Genomic DNA, 19,061 nt, shown 5'->3' with positions numbered 1-19,061 from the left:
CAGTTTTCCCCTCTACTTTTCCCCTCCGATCGAGAAATTCTCCCCGATGTCCGCGCTGGCGGCGAGGAAGGAGGATGAGACCGACTCCGCGCAGAGGCTGCGGCTCGGAAATCGCTGCTTGCACTGGAGAGGAGCGGACGGAGCCGTCCGCTTGTGTCCTCTCCTCGGGGTCCCCCCGAATTCTCCGAGCCTGTGCACCGAGTCGTTAGGGCTTGAGTAATTGTGACCGGCATTTGGAAGCGGGGCCGCGCAGCTGTTTGGCCCGGCTCCCCGGTATTAGTGCTGGAGATTTTGTCACCAAATGCTCGCACCTGTTAACGGCAGAGACTGGCAATTCATCACCGCGGATTCTCACACTGCTGAACGTGGCCCTGGCGGGGGGACATCTCCTCATGGCATCCCCTTGGAGGAACCCATCCCCTTCCTCCCTCCCCAGGCATCCTCCCACGGGAAAGCAGATACGTGTTTGCAGAGCTTCAAGGGGAAAAAACCAAACCAAAACCTAACGGTGCGAGCGCGGTTCAAAGCGTCCGCGATAGAGACAGGGACAACCTGCTGTCACAGTCACCTACGGGACATGGGCTGAGCAGCTTCAGATATGAAAATGTTCGCGAGACTACGCCAGGGCGGCTGCAAGGGGGGCAGCGGGGCTCTGCCACCGGCGGGGACACCGCGGAGGCTCGCGGGGACCTTGTGTGCCTCTGTTTAGAAGAAAATTCTCCCCCTTCGCCTGCAGCCCGCGACAAGGTGGGTGTCTGCTGCCCACCACCTCCTCCTGCCAGCCGTCAGGGAAGCGGAGGCACGGGAGCGGCAGGCAGGAGATGCCGAGGCCGCAGGATATTCCCCTTCCCGAAGGGCTCCAGGGGCCTGGCTGTGGGTGGGCCGCCTCGGAAAGTGGTACCCGGCCGGGCCAGCCGCGTCGGGCGGAGATACAGGACTCGGGTGCGGTCCCAACACCCCGCGGACACGCACAGCCTTCGCTTTGGTTATTTCTCGAGGTGGGGAGAGGCTCGGCAGAGCGCTGCTCCGCTGCTCCTTGCCCTCCAGCCCGCACCTGCCGGCGCAGCATCCCTTCCGTGGGAGCCTGGCGGAGGCGGGTTCCAGGCAAGGTGCTCCGGCCTCGGTGACGTGTCGGTGACGTAAGCGCGTGGAGAAGGGGAGCGGGGATCCCCAAATTCGCACGATCCCTCAAGGGGGCCGAAGGCTCGGTCCTGGCGGGTCCCTGCCGGCGAGGCTGCGGGAGGTCTGCAGCTCATCCCCCAGCTTCGGGGACGGGCAGCCCTCGGGGGGAGAACGGACCGTCCGCGGACCCCCGGGCCGAGGATGGCGACCGTCGCATAGCGCAGGAATGGGGTCTGAAAGCCTCCGGCACCGCGGGGTGCTTGGGGCGGGGAGGGGCTTTATCCAGGTCCATCGCCCCGCTCCTAGAGCGGCCGGCTCCAGACCAAGCCGGGGGCATCCGAGCGCCAGGGGAGCGGGCAGCGCCTTTCCTCGAAAGCATCTCGGGCGGGGGACACGGTCCCCGGGGCCCGGGCCGGGCCGGGCAGTCCCTCATCGTGCCCGTGGGGGCTGCGGCGGGCGCCACGTGATGCCGGGACGGCCGTATAAAGGCCTGGGGAGCGCGGGCAGCCGGCGCAGTGTGGGAGCGTTTCCACCGGGTCCCAGCTCGGGAGGGGTGGGGAGGGGGGAGCCGCCTTCCCCACTTCTGCCCTCCCCCCTCCCTCTTCCCCTGCCCCTCCCTTCCCCCTCCCCCTCCCTCCCCCCAACCAGAGAAGGAGCCGTCGCAAACCCCACTTTTCTTTTTTTTTTTTTAACCTTCCCCCCCACTTTTTTTCCCCCTTTTTCTCCTGCTTCTCTCCTTTTATTATCATTATCACCATTATTTATTATCGCTGCTCCCAAGCGCCCTGCCCAGCCCACGGGCGCCCCGTCCCCCCGCCCCCGCCCCGCGCCCCCTCCGCCGCCCCTCCCTCCTCAGCCACCACCCCGCAGCCACCACCGCGGCCCCGCCAGCAGCGGCGCGGCGAGCGGGGCGCGGAGCGGAGCGGCAGCGCCGGGGCGCGGAGTCCCAGCGGCGGCCGCAGCCCTCCGGCACGGCCCCGGGCCCATCCCGGGAGCCGCCGCTAGGTGGGGGGGGGAGCCCGGCCCCGGCCGCCCCGGCCGCACAACAATGACTTTGGGCAGCAGCGGCGGCGGCGGCTGCGGGATCATGTCCGAGCGCTCCCCGGAGGAAGAGCCGCTCTCCGAGGTGGAGGACGCGGATATCGACGTGGTGGGCCCGCCCCAGGATGGGGGCAAGTACAGCGAGGAGGAGGAGGACGAGGACGAGGAGGAGGAGGACGAGGAGGACGGCGGCGATCCGCTGGGGCTGGCGCTGCCGCGGAGCGGGGCCGCCAAGGCGCGCATGGGGGGGTCCCCGGAGCGGCTGTCCCCCGCCGGCGGCTCGGAGCCGGCCTGCGCCCGCGGCGCCGCGCCCGGGGAGAAGGCGCCCGCGGGCGGCGGCGGCGGCGGCGGCGCGGGGGGGAAGAACCCGCTGGTGAAGCCGCCCTACTCCTACATCGCCCTCATCACCATGGCCATCCTGCAGAGCCCCAAGAAGCGGCTGACGCTGAGCGAGATCTGCGAGTTCATCAGCGGGCGCTTCCCGTACTACCGGGAGAAGTTCCCCGCCTGGCAGAACAGCATCCGCCACAACCTCTCCCTCAACGACTGCTTCGTCAAGATTCCCCGGGAGCCCGGCAACCCGGGCAAGGGCAACTACTGGACGCTGGACCCCGAGTCCGCCGACATGTTCGACAACGGGAGCTTCCTGCGCCGGAGGAAGCGCTTCAAGCGGCAGCAGCAGCTGCACCCGCCGCACCCCGAGCTGCTGCTGCGGGCCGGGGCCGCCGACCCCGCCGCCTTCCTGCCCGGCTTCGCCTACGGACCCTACGGCTACAACTACGGCCTGCAGCTCCAGGGTTACCCCCACCACCACCACCACCATCCCGGTGGCGGAGGCGGCGGCGCCGCGGGCGCCTTCCCCTTCCCGGCGCCGCACTGCCCGTTACCGGCTCCGCCGCCTCCCGCCGCCGCCTCCGTCTTCTCCGCCGCCTCGGGGCTGCCCTCCTTCCTGGGCGGCGAGCTGAACTGCAGGAAGTCCTTCTACCACCCCCAGCTGAGCCCCACCGCCCTGCCCGCCGCCCTCCTCCAGACCCTCAAGCCGGACCCCTCGGCCGCCGGCGGCGGCGGCAGCGGCGGCACCAACCACCCCTCCCGGCCCTCTTTTTCCATAGACAACATCATCGGGGGGGCCGTGCCCCCGCCGCCCAGCACCAACCCCAGCGTCGCGCCCGCCGCGCCCTACCCCGCCGGCCAGGCGGGCCCCCCGGCGCAGGTCCTGGCCGTGCTCAGCCCCGCCTTGGCCCCGGCACAGCCCCAGGTCAGCCTGGCACACGAGCCGCTCCTCCAGCCGGCCCAGAACTTTTCCAGTAAAATCACAACCCTCAGCAGCTGTCATTTTTAAAGTGTGCTGGGGAAGGGGAGGGGGATGGGGGGGAGAGTCGCGAAGCAAACGGCCCCTTTCCAGCTCTCCCCCACTCCTCCGAAACTGCTCCCCTTCCCTCTCCCCGTGTCCCCCCCCATCTCCTCCTGTTGTGTTTTAAGGTAGGAAATATTTCCTTTTTTTTTTTTTTTTAATTTTTACTTAATTTCCAGGCTCAGTGGCATCCAGATCTGTTTGCTCGGGAAAAAAAAAAATAAATCAATAAATCGGGAGGGCGGGAGGAGGGAAAGAATAACACGATTCGGTCCTACAAGCGCCAAAGCGTATTTATAAAGTGGCCGTAACATAAGCTGGGACCTGGGCTGGTTGAACACGCAACGTCTTGTGAGGGGCGGAGGGGGGGCATGATAAGAACGGAACGGTCTTAGGGTCGGAAATGTTTCCTTTGAGAGGTGCGGGTTTTCCGCGGGGGTCCCCCCAGATCACCCGGGAAAGCGGCCAGGGGATTGCGGACGGCCCCGTTTTCGTTCCGGCAAGTCTCTGTGCCGGGTGGCTTTGCCATGTGTGTCTGTCTCTTCCCCTGCTCTCAAAGAAAATGTTTTAATGGTCCGATCTTATTTTTAGTTTCTTTGAAGCTTCGGGTTTGGTTTTAAAAAGCACTGTTTAAGGTTTCTTTGTTTTTAAGAAGAAGAAAAAAGTCGGTGAAACTCAGGACTGCGTTTTTTTTTTTTTTTCTTCCCCCCCCACCCCGATTAGACATTCAAATGCACGTTTAAAAGAAAATCCGATCCGTCAGGAAGTTTGGAGAATTCCCATATTATTTTTTTTTTTAATCCCCGTTTTCCCACCCCCTCCGTGCGTGGGTTTTTTGGTGTATTGGTAATTATTTGTATATAGATTATTCGGGAGCTAATGAGCGGAGTCCAGTTAACTCTTCACTGGTTGTACATCCGTCATATCTATTTTATTGAGAGAATCTGTGAATAATTTGATGTGGAAAAGGCAACAGAATTTTGTCCACCGTTGGTGTAAATTAATAAATGTTTGTGACCTGGTTAAAAAAACAAATAATAATCCAAATCGTTCTTTGCGATGTCCTTTGTCACGCTGAGAGCCGAGAGCCCCGCTCGGGCCTCGGGGAAGCGAGAGGCTCCCAACCTCGGGCCGGGATTCCCGGGAGCTGGGCAGGGGCTGAGCGGCCCCTCCGCGGCCGGGGGCGCATCCTGCGCGGGGCTGCTCCGTGGCGGTCCCCGCTGTAAGTCCACGGGTCGAAAAATTCCCCGGAGAATTTTTTTTTTTGTTAATTTTATTTTTTTTAATTCTCGGATTTTGTTGTCTCCCATTAAAAAAATATATAAAACCCGAAGAACCCCCCTCCATAAAAACCAAAAAATACCCCGTGTGTTTTCAGGGGGAAGGAGGTGGCGGCCGGGAAAAAAGGGTCTCCCATCTTCACCCCCTCCCCCCCACCTTCTTTTATTTTGTTTGGAAAAGTTGACACATGAGAAAATAAGTTGGAGGGCTTCCCCCCCGCATACACGTCCCCCTTGGGCCTGCAGTATTTGAATGACCGAATGAAACTTGATCTCTGCCTAAATTTTGCAACAACTTACAAAGTAAATAAACATCTTAAAGCGCTCCCTTCTCTTCCAAACTTCTGCCCCCTCCATCCCCCCCCACCTCAAATTTATTTATTTCAGGGACCAAACGTGGCTCTTTGGTTTGTTTGTTGGCAGGGACCCTGATCGAAAGAATCGAGGCCTTTCTGACCGGGCAGCCATCTGAAGGAGAAGGAGAAAAAGGAAAAAAAAAAAAAAAAAAGCTGAGCCGTACGAGGCAGGGAGCGGGGACGGAGCCGGTCCCCGGGCAGCGGGGCTTTGTGCGGGGCCCTCCGGGGCTCAGGCAGGAGCAGGAGCCGGGCGGTGTGCGCCGGAGAGCAGGGGGGATCGCCTTTTCTTTTCCCTTCTCCCACCCATCCCTTTTTTATCCCCCCTCCGCTGCCCCTGTCTGTGCCACCTCGAACCTCCGCGCAGTTTGTTGATGTTGTTCCTGAACGTGCCGCCTCCCCGCAGCGAGCGGTCTCACATCTTGCCTTCACACACATTTGCTTTTGAAAAGCGATCTTCGTGTCCGGCACTTGGTTGTCTCCCTTTCATGTTCAGCTCCTACAAAAGGGGCTACAAGACTCGACATGGGAGAAAAGAGGAGGCCAATGAATCTATTTTCCAGATTGCCAAGCACATGGTTGGAAATTGAAGGGGCTTTTGTAGCATTTCCCCTTCCTCCCTCCCTCCACTCTCCTTTTCTTTTGCTTGTGTGCAAATTGTTCAATTGCTCTGGCAGGGGTGTTCCTGACAAGCTCATTACTAGAAGGTGCCAGACCCCTCCTCTCCCTCTCCCCCGAAGTCTTTGATGAAGTTAAAATGCGCTGATAGCTGCTCTCGGGGCTATCTTTGTTCAGCCTCTTTTAATAACCGAGCCTGCTTTGAGGAGACGGGATCCGAGGGAAGAAAGCGATGTGCAGCGAGGCTGGGTGGTGGTTGCGTGCCTGGCAGAAGGGGGGCTGGTTATTTTACTATAAAGTAGCGATTTTTAATAATTTTTGGCTTGTTTGTTTGTGAAGCGCAGGAGGAAAAGGAGCCAGGGGTGCCAGGAGCGGATCAGAAATGCAGCCGGTGCCCGCAGGGATGGAGGAGGCGTGTGGCCCCTCCAGTCCCGCTGGTGCACGGGGATCTCCAAGTTGGTGGTCTCAGGGCTTGAAGGGATGGAGGGGGGTCCTCTGCAGGGAAGCGGTGTTTCCCTGGAGAGCCCCCTGCCCCCACACGCTCAGGAGAGGGGGGTCGGGGGTAGTGTCTGGGACTGGGACACCTTTCCCCGGCTCCGCTCATCTCCTTTTGCCTCGTGGAGTCATTGTGAGTTTTTAAGCCGCGGTCGCCGGCCAGGATTGAAGCTGAGCTGACTTTGGGAACGGGGGATTCCCTTCCTTAAGCGGGAGTCGTGGTACCCACGCAGGAAGGGTCGGGCTCGAGTGCAAGCGCCGTCGAGGTTTTATTTTGGGGGGAAGCGTCCCAAGCGTCTCTAAAATCAGAATTTTCCCCATTCCCTGAATTTCCCTGAAGCACCGCAGCTCGTTCCGTGCCCCGATCCGTCTCACGCCGCCTGCGAGCGTTTGCGTGGCGCCCCGGGAATCGGCTCTCCCTGCCCGCCGGAACGGGGGGCGGCGCGGAAGGATCCGGGGGTCTCCCCTGGATCCGGAATGCTCTGACCGGGCTCGGTTCGGGGGTTTCACGAGGAATTTTGCCTTTCTAGGCGGGCCGGATAATGGCCCTTAATTACGGGGCTGGCTGGCTCCGCGGCCCCGATCTTCACGGGACGTTATTTTTAAGCGTTCAGCGAGGATCATTTTTCACGCCTCGCTGCCTAAAGGAGGGTTTTATTTATTTATTGGAGGGGAGGCGAGGAGGACACCAGCAATAACCGAGCACTGAAAGGAAAATAATTAGCTGTTGCAGTCGCTGCTTGGGAGTCCCTGGCCAAAAAGGCGACTTGGCATTTCCCTTTTCCTCCCCTCCCGTGCGTAGGCTCCGTAGCCCAGGTTCTCGGAGTTGCTTTCGGGGGTTGATTTTGTCAGTGCGAAACCCCGGGCAAAGCCCTCCAGGAGCCCGATCCTTTTCTGCACGTTTGAGGTTTATTTTTTTTTTTTCCCCCTTCTCCCTTTCGGATCGGCGGCTGTTTCCCGGCTGTTTCCGAGTAGGTCCGGGGGGATACAGATTCCCGTGCCTTGCTTTGGCTTTGGTCACGCATTCATGGAGTTGTTGGTTTTTTTTTTTTTTAGGTTTATTTTTTTAATTATTTATTTATTTTTAATGTGCCCCCATTCCACTGCATTCTATATGTCAGATGAAAGGGTTTTAGCAAAACCGCGGCGCTCTCTGTGCAGTTACTCCGCGGCGGATTTCCGTGTGTGCGCAGCCAGGGAGAGGCGGAAAACTGGGGATTCTCCTCGGGTTTGTCGGGGCGGGATAAAACGATCCTGCCCCGGAATATCCCCGTCGGGACCACAGCGGGAGGGCTGTGTGTGTGTAATTTCTTTTTCTGCTTTCGCTTAACTAAGCCCGTGTTAAGTGGTGCGGATCCCGAGGAGGGAAGAGAGTGGCCCTTCCCTCGCCCGCTGCGGGCTGTGGGTGAGGGACCCCGGCCCGCTCGGCCCTCACCTCCTGCCTCTTCCCCTGGCACCTTCTGCTTTCCATTACTGCTGATTTGGAGAATTAGGAAAGGTCAAGATCTTATTCCTTTCTCCGGTAGTTTTTTTGTTTTCTCTTTCTACTTTCTCGCAGCCCCGAACAAAAATAAATCATCCTGGATTATAAAAACCACCTTAAGACATCAAGAACATCTTTTCCAATAGTTTGATCCTTCCTCCAGGACTGCCCTGGCCTTTCCTTGTGACTGCGCAGAAACTCCCGTTTTCACGGTGAATTTAGGATTTAATAATAACGTCCAATCTCTCTGTGCCCCAGTGCCCGACCTGAAAATATTGCCCTCCAGCATCTTCTTTCTCTCCCCATCTTTCTTTCGTTTCTTTTCTTCCCCGAGCAGAACGTAGAGAAACGAGATTTATTTAAAAAAAAAAAAAAAAAAAATCATCCCGTTTTCCGATCTGGAGAGGGCAGGAAGAGCTGTCGGAGCCGGCTCAACCGCGGGAAAATTGCCTTGGAAAATTAGCTGGTTCTTTTGAAATCTCGAGATGTTCGCGGTAGGTCAGGGACCTGTGCTGGCCCCTGTGTCCGTCTGCCAGGCGAGGAGAGGGGCAGGGGCTCCGCGCTCTCCCCTCACCTCCCCACTGCGGCTCGTCTGTCCTTCCTCTTCGTCACCTTTTATTTCTCATCCGTTCTTTTTTCACTTTTTATTTCTCCTTTGTAATTTCCCATCTTCTTTCCTTAATTATTCTTTCTTTCTTTCTTTTTCTTTCTTTCTTTCTTTCTTTCTTTCTTTCTTTCTTTCTTTCTTTCTTTCTTTCTTTCTTTCTTTCTTTCTCTCTTTCTTTCTTTCTCTCTTTCTTTCTCTCTTTCTCTCTCTCTTTCTTTCTCTCTCTCTTTCTTTCTTTCTCTCTTATTCTCTTTCTTTCTTTCTTTCTCTCTTTCTCTTTTCCTTCCTTTCATCCTTCCTTTCATCCTTCCTTTCGTCCTTCCTTTCTTTATTCCTTTCTTCCTTTCTTCCTTCCTTTCTCCTCACCTTTTTAATTTGTTTGTGTTTTGGTTTTTCCCTTTCCCCCTCTTTAACTATCTTGATTTATTTTTTCCCCCTCTCTATTATTTTTCGTCTTTCTCCCTTTTCTTCTTTTTATTTTCCTCTCTCTTTTGCTCTTACCCTATTTCTTTTGCTTCCACTCACTTTCTCCTTCTTTTCTCCCTTTCTTTTTTCTTCCCTTTTCTCTCACCATTTTCTCTCTGTCTCTGCTGCCTCATCCACTTCTGGGGCTCGTCAAGGGCCGCTTTCCCACTCTGTCCAGGAGATTTCCAGCTGTGTCCACCTCGGGAATCTCTCTCGGCCGCAGTGAGGGGTGTCTCCCCTCCTTTGACCCACGAGCGATTCTGGTGGGCGCCTCTCCGGGCTCAGCGCTCCCCTGCCTGTACCCGGTGGGCTGTGGAGCTGCTCAGGGCGAGTTTTTGGAGCCGGGGAGCCTGGAGCACATTCCCCACACCCCATTTCCACCATCCCGCCGGTGCCTTTACCGGGGAGGTGGCTGCGGGACGCGGGGCCCATGCGGGCTTGCAGGGCTGAGCTTGTCGGTGCCCGCTCCCCCCTGCACCGGGGGAGCCCGTGCGGGACCAATTCGCACTTTATTAATTGCTTAAATGAGATGTGCATTGGCACTGCAAGCCCGTGGCGGTAACAGGTGACGCTGAGAGCCAGGACAGGACAAAAACTGTGAGAGGCAAGGTTTTACCCGTGCATTTCCAATCCCTTCTCATCATTCAGATGCTAATGGCATCCTCGGGTGGACAGTGGGTCTGGAAGGGGCTCGGCCGCTCTGGGCATCGGTACCGAGCAGCCTGGAGCCCGGCGGCCCTGCCAGGCGGATTCCTCACTTCCCAACAGCCCTGGCTGCCCGCTCCCCTTCCCCTGGGATCCCAGGTGGATTAGGTACGTGGGAATGGCGTGAACCATACTCATCCCTCCCTGCCACTGCAGATGAAACCTGTAAGGGATACAATCTGCCCGATGAGAGGAGGGGAGGGAGACCCAAGGAGTGTAATGTGCTTGTCCGTCAGTTTATCCGTGGGAGACTTCGTGTCGGTGCCCTGGGATCTGTCTAATGACCGGTTTAGTAGTGTTTCTCCCACTCTCGATCTTTTCTGGTTACCGAGGCTCGGACTCCACGACGCAGGGTGGCAGAGAAGCGCTTTTCGGGGGTGTCTTTATCCGTTTCATTCATATTTCGTTTTCCTTGCTTTAGCTCCCCTTTAAGTGAAATTAGATTCCTCTTTCGTCAGTACCGCGGGTTTGAAACGGCTTGAAACAACACCGGCCATTCCTTTCACTCTCACAAAAATTCCCAGATACTTTACTTTTCCCCGCCGACGGAGGCGAGCGGAGAGCACTCGGAAAGCCGTGGATGAGCCCCCGCTCACCCCCCGCCCTCGCAAATCACTCTTCAGCAGTGAGAGCCTTCTGCGGGGCACACGATCGCCTTTCATTCCAGCTGCACTCCCTGCAAAGTCCGTGGGAATTTCCCCCCCCCAGCCCGGACGAGATTAGCTGGGGGCCCCCCCATAATGTCCATCCATCAGTCCTCACCAGAGGGAGAAGGGGGGACAGAGGACAGGACCTCGGGTGTGGAGGAGCTCCACAGAGCGGAGCGGAGCCGTGCTGGGGATGGAGGTGCCGCCGCTTACCCTTTAAATTGAAACAAACTAAATAGAGAAGGAAAACTTCCCCCTCTGGGTATGGGGCCAAAAAATGTCAGGGTCCGGCCAGATCCCCCTCGCCTCGGACCGCGGCTTCTCTTCCACGGCAGGTCCCGGTGGGGCGAGGGGAGCGAGAGGGGAATCAGCTGGTGGGGTAGTGCAGACCCCCTCGCTTCGGCCTGCAGAGCCTCTGCCATCCCCTCTTTCCAGGAGAGAAACGTGGCCACAAAATAAAGGCAACAAAAGGAGCGCACAGGGCTCGGCCGAGAGATCCGGGGCCGGGCAGGACTCAGAGCCGAGCACCCACGGCCGGCCCTGGGACATGCGGGGGACAATCCCTTCCCATGCGAGCAGAGGGGCTCCCCAACCCCTAACCCCCGAGATTTCACCCGTATTATATTTTTCTAAAATGCTCTTTTCTCTTCTTCCCCCCACTTTTAATTTTTTTCTTTTTCTTTATTTTTTTTTCCCTTTTCTTCCCTCTCCTGTTTAATTGCTTCTCTTGCAAAACCAAAGGCCGCTGCCACCTAACGCGGCACTGAAATCCACGTCTCCTCTGTGACTTACAACCCAAATCCCAATCCCATGACCTTTCTCTTCCCCCCCCGTCCCGGGTCCCCCACCCTCGGTCATGTGGGACACGAGTAAATTTATCCACCCTAGTGGAAAGGCCTCCCTTCTGCAGTTGCTCCGGAGAAGCCCGACACGTTTCACAAGGAAGATAATTTCGATTTCCCACCTTTCTCTATTTTTTTCTCCTTCTTTTAAAGTGGGTTTTTAAAAATTTCGTTTTCTCCCCTGTCCCACGAGGCTGCTACCTCTCCTCAGGCATGCTCCTACTCTGTGTATGCCTTTCAATAAGTCCCTGCCAAAGGGTCACTCCAGAGGGACGTTTTTAACGGCTTTTCAGCTCAGGAGATCGTCAAAAAGAACATTTCTGTCCTCCCTGGCGAGGGAGCGAGCTGAGCCCAGGCTGTGTCCCCACAGTAACCTCTGCTGGGGCTCCCCAAGGAGCTGGATAGGTGTCTGGGGACAGGGACTCCCTCTTGACCCTGCCGTAGGGGACACCCTCTCCGTCTCTCCCGCAGCTCCGGCCGGTCCTTCCTCACCACCTCGGATGCTTTTCCCCACCCCAGCTCCTGCGGGGTGGTTGCACCCTCGGGTCCCCCCGGGAACAGCGACTGGCACAACCTCCAACCCTGGGCGGCCCAAACCCCAGCCCGAGCGGTTTTCCAGCGGAACCTCTGGCCAAGCTGCGGGGTGGTCCCCGCATCCCACCCTCACCATCTCTGCTGAGATCTGTGGGTGGCAGCGGCAATAGGACGCCCCGGGCAGAGGTTGTGTGCGGGGGAGGGAGGCAGCTCCGGAGGGTCGGGCAGCCCTCAGGAGGCCGGGGCCGAGCGGTGCCCTCAGGCCCTGCAGCCCTTCCCCACCCGCTCGGAGCATCCCCCGTGTCCCCGGGCGGATGTTGGCGAGGTGCGGGTGTCGCAGCCGCAGCTCCGCCGTCGGGGCCGGCCGGAGGAAGCCGCTCCACGGCCGCAAACTGCGTGTGAACCAGAATTCTCCCCCCTCCAACCTCTCCTTTTTTTCTTTTTTAATTTTTCGGTTTCCCTTTCTTTCCGGGGTGGGAATTTACCCGAACCGCAGGCAGGTGTTGGGCATATTTTGGTGGAGGTAATGAAACCACGGCTCTGAGCGGAGCTGTCACGTCTTTCCACTCTGCCCTTGCTGGGCAAACTCTCGCCCACGGGCTCACATAGGAAAAAAAAGGCGAGAAATGGATACAATCTATTCATTTCCCGGCCTCACTGAAAGATCGGGAAAAATATTCTAAAAAGCGTCACTGAAATCCTGCAGGGTTCGATTTCAGGCGCTGCTATCAGCTGTCGACGACGAAAAACGGGCAGTACACTTTCTTACACGGAAATTAAACATATTGGAGCCTCCCGCCAGATCCAGCTGATATTATTATCGATACTCGCAGAATTTTCCTTCTGCTTTCGCACAATATTCCTTGGTCGCGCTTATTTATGTGCCTGGGACAGACAGCACAGAAATATTCATCGGGAGGGAAGGGCGTCTTGTGATAATCGGAAACGGGGGTCCTTTTATAAAACATATTTTCTGGTCCCAAAATTCGTGGAGGGAAATAAAAATACGCGAAAGCACCGCAGTAGAACCTATGAGAAATAATAAAGGCAAATGAATCGGAAACGAACGTTTCCCGGAAAACCAAGCGGGGCAAAGCGGATTTCCAGCGCGGAGCCGGGCCGAGGGAGAGGCTCTCACCGCCCAACCCGCAGGTGCCTCGGCGGGGCTTTGGGACCCTTAGGATTGCATCTTTTCCCCCTCCGGATGCTCGGGGCAGGGATGGATCCCGGCTCGGGTCCTGCTGCTCCGCTCCCGCCTGGAAATCGCGCACTTTGGTCATTGTCGCCTCCCGCGGGCGCGGAGACTCCGCCGCCTTTCGGGGCTTCCCCCGGCCGCTTTCTCCGGGAAGGTTTTATACAAACCAACCTCCCGCACGACACACTTTGTTTTCCGCTGGGTACCCGTGTGATTTCCCGGGCTGCCCCGACGGGAAGGTGCGGAATTTTGCCGGGTTGCTGCCGGTTTTTAAAGGAGGGAGAAGAGAGGAGGAGGGTGGGGGGGCGGCGGCTGCCGCCTCTATTTTAATGTCATTATAGTTGCCGTGGCAACCCATTGGATCACTCCTCCTGGAATGAACCTTGTGACAATGGTTGGTTTGCGAGAAATCGGTAAATGTGCAACCGGGGGACACAGCTACATTACCGCGAACAACAGCGAGGGTTTAACATGTGACCCTTCCAATTATGCTGATGATACCTCGGTGCAGCTGCCTCGGCCGTGCTGCCAAGATGTGGCTCTTTGGGGGGGTTGGGGAGGGTTCAGGGGCTGTTTCAGGGCACGGCCCGGTGGGGATGGGGCCGCAGCCCGCACCGCCTCTGTATGGAGAGGGGAACGGCATCTCTTCATCGGGATCGCGAATGTGGTCCCTACCACTAAAAGAATAAAAAAAAAAGGGGGGGGGGGGAAAGGAAGAAGAAAAAGCTTCTTTGGGGGAACGTGGAGAGAGTTGAATATGCTGCGGCTGCAGAGTTGTGGAATAAGAACCTGCTTTGGGGGGTGGGCAGAGACCCCCCGGACCCGGATCTGTGGCACGGCTGCAGGAGGGAAGGAAGGAACGAAACCCACCCCCTCCCCGAAAAAAAAAAAAAATATATATATATATAAATAGTTACAAGCCTTAAAATATGGTTCAGAGAATTACAAGTAATCAGAGCTGCGGGGGTCAGCAGTGCAAACTTTTTAAGACTAATGTTTATTTAGAAAAGTGAGTGGTGTCTGCGTTGCTTTTCTAGTGCCCCAGCACAAAAGTCCTAATGGCTTTTGCAGACTTTCCATCACAAACTCCTGCACAGGGCGCAGGGACCACCGCCGAAAGCAACCCCAAGCCGACCTTTTCAAAGGTATCACCGGCACAGGGCTTGTAACCCACTCGCCCGTCTTTCCATGAATCAATGACGATATTTTCTGCACCCCCTCCTCAGTTTTGCGCCTCTTTCGCGTTAGTTTGGTGTAACCCGAACCCTCCCTAATAGCGTGGAGGAGAGAAATCGGGGGATGGGAGCTGCTATCCGCACCTCCCTCCCCGGTCCCGTCCAGCCCTGGGCGGCTGCGGTCCTGAAAGCAGCGCGGGGCTCCAGCCGAGCTGGAAACCTCGTTAGGAAGAAGCCGGGGGCAGAGGCAGGAACCGGCGGGGCGGGCTGGCCGGTGTCCCGAGAGCAGGCAGAGCTGGCAAATCCATTCTCCCGTCTCACCCCTTCCAGCCGCTCTCCCGGGAGCTCAGCCACAACACCGGCCCTTGTGTAGATTTGGGTGTCTCTGCCGAGCCCATCCCCAAACTCCTCCCGTGGATAAAACACGATCGCCGGTTGGGATTTGACTGCCTTAGCAGACTCGAGGCTCTGTCTCGGGATGCTCCTTTTGTTCTCAGCACTGGAAGAATTAAAACAGCAACTTCGCACACCTCTTGGGACAATTCCCCCTCGACTTTGAACAGGAGGAGGATACAGGGGAAACACAGACCTGGAATCTCACTGAAAGCCTCAGCCCTAGGTGCCTTGCAGCGGGGCAGGGGGGAAATCAGGTATGTCCAGTTCCTTCCCTCCTGCCCTTGGCAGGTGTCAGGATCTGGGAAGGATGAGCAGGACAACAGGATATTGTTCCCTTGTCCCCTCTCCTGCCATTAGCGTTCACAGCCCCACTGAGCAACCAGAGCAGCTTTGCAGTGGGATGTGCAGGAGAGAAATAGGGTGGTGAGAGGAACGGGATAGAAGGGGGAGAGAAGGGGGCTGGATCTTGCTCCCTTTCCAGCCAAGTAACTGTTCTATCCTGATCCTGAAAAGGTAAGCTCGGTTTAACCCCTTCTTTGATCTGTATAGGGCAAAACACATAGCTCAAACCTGGGAAGGCTGAGCCAAGAGATGACAGCTGAAAGTGTCACACTGGAAACACACATCTGAGGTCTGATCCCGGCTCTCCCTGTCCGAATCAAGCACAGGTGCTCAGCTCTGTCACAACCAGGTCCAGGGGTGATGTCACAGCCGGTGCTGTGAGGATGAGTTTGGTGGAGCAAGGGCAGTGGTATTTCTAAACTGCTGAAATGTGCCTGATGCTTGAGGGAAGATCATCTCCTCTCTCTCAAGGGCTTTCATTTGAAGGGCTTGGCTCTGCTTCTGAACAAGTTGATAAGACATTCTGGCCTTCTGACTCCATTACCTCCCCGAGGGCACTGCACCCTCCTCACCCGGTGCTCACCACCCAGATCAGGTCGCTGTGATTGCTCAGGGAGTGGGCGACCCTCAGGCAGGACCTGGCACTTCTCTTCAGGGTTTGGAGACCTGGTGCAAAGCTGGGCAATGGGATGGGACTGGGTGATAGCAGCCCCTTGCTATTCTGTACCCCTCTATCCACCTTACAAAGCAAATGCTGGGAACACTGTCCATCCCTAAATTTGGAATATTTGGGCTGGAATCTTTTGGATGCATTTGAAGAGGGGAGGCAGGGAAGAAGGGTGCAGAGGGGAACATGAGAAGGAGCTGCAGCCTTGCTGGTATGAGTTGATTTGTCTGAATCCTGTCATTTTCTGCCTGTCATCTGACACTGTACACAGGAGATGCTGTGAGCACACACAGAGGAGGCTCAGCCACGCAATAAGGATCCCACACAACACTGCAGTCACTTGCCTTGCCCCTCTGTTTGAACCAAAGCTGTCCTTTCCCTGCTAGGGAAGGGCTGGGAATTTCAACCAGCTTCTCCTGCAGCTGTGTTCTGCTCCCCAGGATCTTGCTGGGGTGGCGAGGTGCATGTGACATCGGGGTGAGAGATGGAGCAGGTGCCAATGGGTGACACAAAGAGTCCACGGCCAGGGCAGCAAAGCCCCTCCATCTCCTGGGGGCTGGGGCCAGTCTGATGCTCCAGCAAGGTTTTTCATCTCCCTCCTTGATGTCAGCAGAGCACGAAGGCAGGGGAGAGGTCAGCCCCTCTGTTAATACACGTGTTTTAAATAACTGGTATTTTTATTTCTTCCCTTCGGTGCGGTGGGCTTGGCACACATCTTTGTTTGCACAATTGTCCTGCCCACATGTTCTGTTGCCCAAGTAAGGAGAAAAAGATCCCGTGTGCGATCTGGAGGTGTGCTTTGCCGGTTCTGACATGTAAATATTAATCAAGAAACAACAACAGAGAGACAAAAAACTCCCTCCTACCCTTGAACCCCTTCAGATCCCTTTATTGTCCAGGCATTTGTTGCACTTGGACTGGCTTTTCACTTTCTCCTCTCAGAGAGGCTGGCTCCAGCAATGGTCCCCAGATTCCTCAGCTACATCCTACTGAGGGAAAACATTTATTGAAGTTTTCAGCTTATTAGGGAAATACATATTTCTGCTTCTTTTCCAAACTCCACTGACATCTTTTTGAAGCCAGCTCTGCGTGTCAGCATGGGGGCAGGCGAGGCATCCCCTCTCTCTCCTCTTGCAGCTGGATGAACTTTGAGTACCCCAAAATGCCATGGAGGGGAATTCCTACCCCCATCACGTGCTTCACAAAAGCAGTGAGTAAGTGTGTGGATGATTTTCCTCCAGGAAGCTGTGCTGCAGCTCACTCACACCTCTGAAGAAACACAGGGTGTTTGGACACACCATCCAGCTCCCCAGATAGCCACGTGTAAGATTAACTTTGCAGCATTGATGAGGTAAGAGGGCACAGGGAGGTGTCCAGTGAGAGAATGGCACAGCCTGTTTCACATGAAGAAGAGGAAATACTTTTCCCTGAGTTATCCTGTAAAACTCTCACTCTGCTGGCAGGTTCTCGGGTGGTGACTACCAAGGGCTCAAGTCTGGACGTGGCCTTTGATTTCAGATGTCCTTCAGGCTTCAGCTGCCCGAGGCTGGCAGAGAGTAGCAAGGAGAGAATCATTCTGTGCTCACTTTTCTTTTATTTTCTTTCTAAGCATCCTAGACACTGCTGGAGAGGAGATTCTGGAGCTTTGGATGAAATCCCACAAATTTTCATGGAAGCAGAACAGCAGGAAGGCAAACAGGAAAGAAGAGGAGTAATATACTAATCTCAGGGGCACTTGTTGCATTTCTCTCTTTTCTTTGCTGCTCTGTTTCCTTTTCCTCCAGCCACATACTACAGGATTACAGCAAATGAATTAAGGGATTAAACCATGAGGGAGAATTAGGATCCTGCTGATTTAGAAACAGAAAACCAGATGGGCTCATTGAACTCCAGATGATGCCAGAATATCTTGGGTAGTGCTTCGGATGTAGGTCACAGGATAATTCAAGTTATTGGGAACCTCTGAAGATCTCTGGTCCAGCAGCCCCAAAGCAAAGTCAGTTTAGATCAGACAGCCCAGGGCTTTGTGAAGTTTTGAATGTCCCCAAGGATGGAGATCCCCCCACACCTCTGGTCTTCTGTGTTGAACCATCTTCAGGGTCAATTTTCCCCCAGTACCTAATGCAAGCTTTCCCTTGTGCAACTTTCATTCTTCACCTCTCCTTCCACGTCTGTGTGTACACCAGGGAGATGTCCAGGCTCATCAGGACCCATTCAGGGCCTGTTGTACCTCCCTTGTAAACCATTGTTGGGCACAAATTTCCCACCTCAGGCAGAGGGTTCTGGCCTTCTGAGCACCTTGGATTCTGTCAGTGTGAGCAGGCCTGGATGGGAGGTCTCACCTCCTCACAGTGCATCAGTGCTGCCTTTGAATCCCTCTCACCTGTGCAGCAGGGCGAGGTTTTGCTGTGACTGGAGACATCCCAAGCAACAACCAAACATCACCCCCATAACCCACTTCCAGGCTCATCCAGGAGGTGGGTCTGGAGAAAAAGGACACATGGTGGCCTTTGGCCTGCTGCATCCACCTGGGGAAACAAAGGCGTGGGTAATAAAGGTCACCTGTTCACCTCCATGGCTGACAACTGAGCCAAGAAATTCCTTCTCCACAGTGCCCTGAGCACTCCTCCAGACTGCCTGGGGTCACACAGCATGGGGCCATGCTCAGACACAGCTTTTGGTGACAGGCTCATAGACAGGTGGACCTCTTCCAGTACATTTTGGCAGCTGGGAATCATCTCAGTGAAAGACAGAGCCGTGACGTGTTTGGCTGTGCCTTGCAGAAGAGGGGAAAAAAATTAAATTAAAAAAAGGAAAAATAAAAGAGAAAAGACAAAAAGGAAAAAAGTTGTCTACATCTACATCCCAGCCTATCCCTGATCCTATAAATGGATGTGAGGGCTTGTTCAGGGAAAAGGCAGCCTGACCATGGGCAGTGAGAAAAGGAGAGGCAGAAGTCATGAAACAGGGCTCTGTTTGGACTCAAATTCAATTTGCATGGTTAAAACTTGCTGATCCCATACAAGGTTCTCCTGGCTGGGAGCTGAACTTGGTTCCACAGCCAAGCTTTCTTCTTTTCCAGAGCGTTCAGCATAAATCAGACTTTCACAGCCGTCTTTGAGTGGAAGGAGCAAGAAATCACGTTTTGTCTGCTGTCCAGGAGCTCTGGGAGAAAGGAGCTGTCAGAAACCCAGGAACCAGCCAGATCTGCTGGCACGTGCTCTGTGAATCCTCCTTCCTGGCACTGCCTTCACCCATCTGCTGTAACAACTCCATCAGCTCCCATGCACTGCTTTTCCCAGATGAGATCCCAGCCGGGCTCCTGACACCCAGGTGGAGCTGTGCCCCAAGCAAGGGCTACCAAACCAAAGCATCTTTTGGGCTGGGTTTACTCTGCCCTGCAGATCACCCAAGCCAGTGAGAGGGTTTTAACAAGGACCCATATCTGGTGTGGTGCACTGCTGTGACCATTTGCACTCCCCTGAGGTCATATCTTTAGGGTCTTTTTTTCCCTAGAGGATCAGCCCAGAGAAGTCACACTTCCACGTGTTTTTATAACTCTCTTGTCACTAGTGTCACTAGGAATTATTTTCTAAAAATTAGGTAGAATTTCCCTTGCTGTACCTTTTGCTTCCAGGAGGATGCTGTCTTCTTCTCTGACCGAACAAACCCAACATCTCCCAGCTTGGCAAAGTACTGCTAATTTTCCTTGTATAGCTTCCTAAGCATTTGAGGGAGCG

At 55.7% G+C, this 19,061-nt stretch overlaps 1 protein-coding gene across 1 annotated transcript in view; it reads left to right on the top strand.

Moving 5' to 3' along the window:
* Positions 1-2,042: 2,042 nt before the first annotated feature.
* The window catches only part of FOXD2 (forkhead box D2), a 29,361-nt gene continuing 12,342 nt past the window's right edge, over positions 2,043-19,061 (top strand). Inside the window, exon 1 of the mRNA XM_033067605.1 lies at positions 2,043-3,645. Coding sequence (XP_032923496.1) covers positions 2,171-3,505 — 1,335 coding nt within the window. The 5' untranslated portion in view covers positions 2,043-2,170 and the 3' untranslated portion in view covers positions 3,506-3,645. The remainder of the gene's footprint in view (positions 3,646-19,061) is intronic.

This window comes from Catharus ustulatus, chromosome 9 (genome assembly GCF_009819885.2).
Source record: "Catharus ustulatus isolate bCatUst1 chromosome 9, bCatUst1.pri.v2, whole genome shotgun sequence".
Classification (NCBI taxonomy): Eukaryota; Metazoa; Chordata; class Aves; order Passeriformes; family Turdidae; genus Catharus; species Catharus ustulatus.
This window is presented reverse-complemented; position numbering and strand designations above follow the sequence as displayed.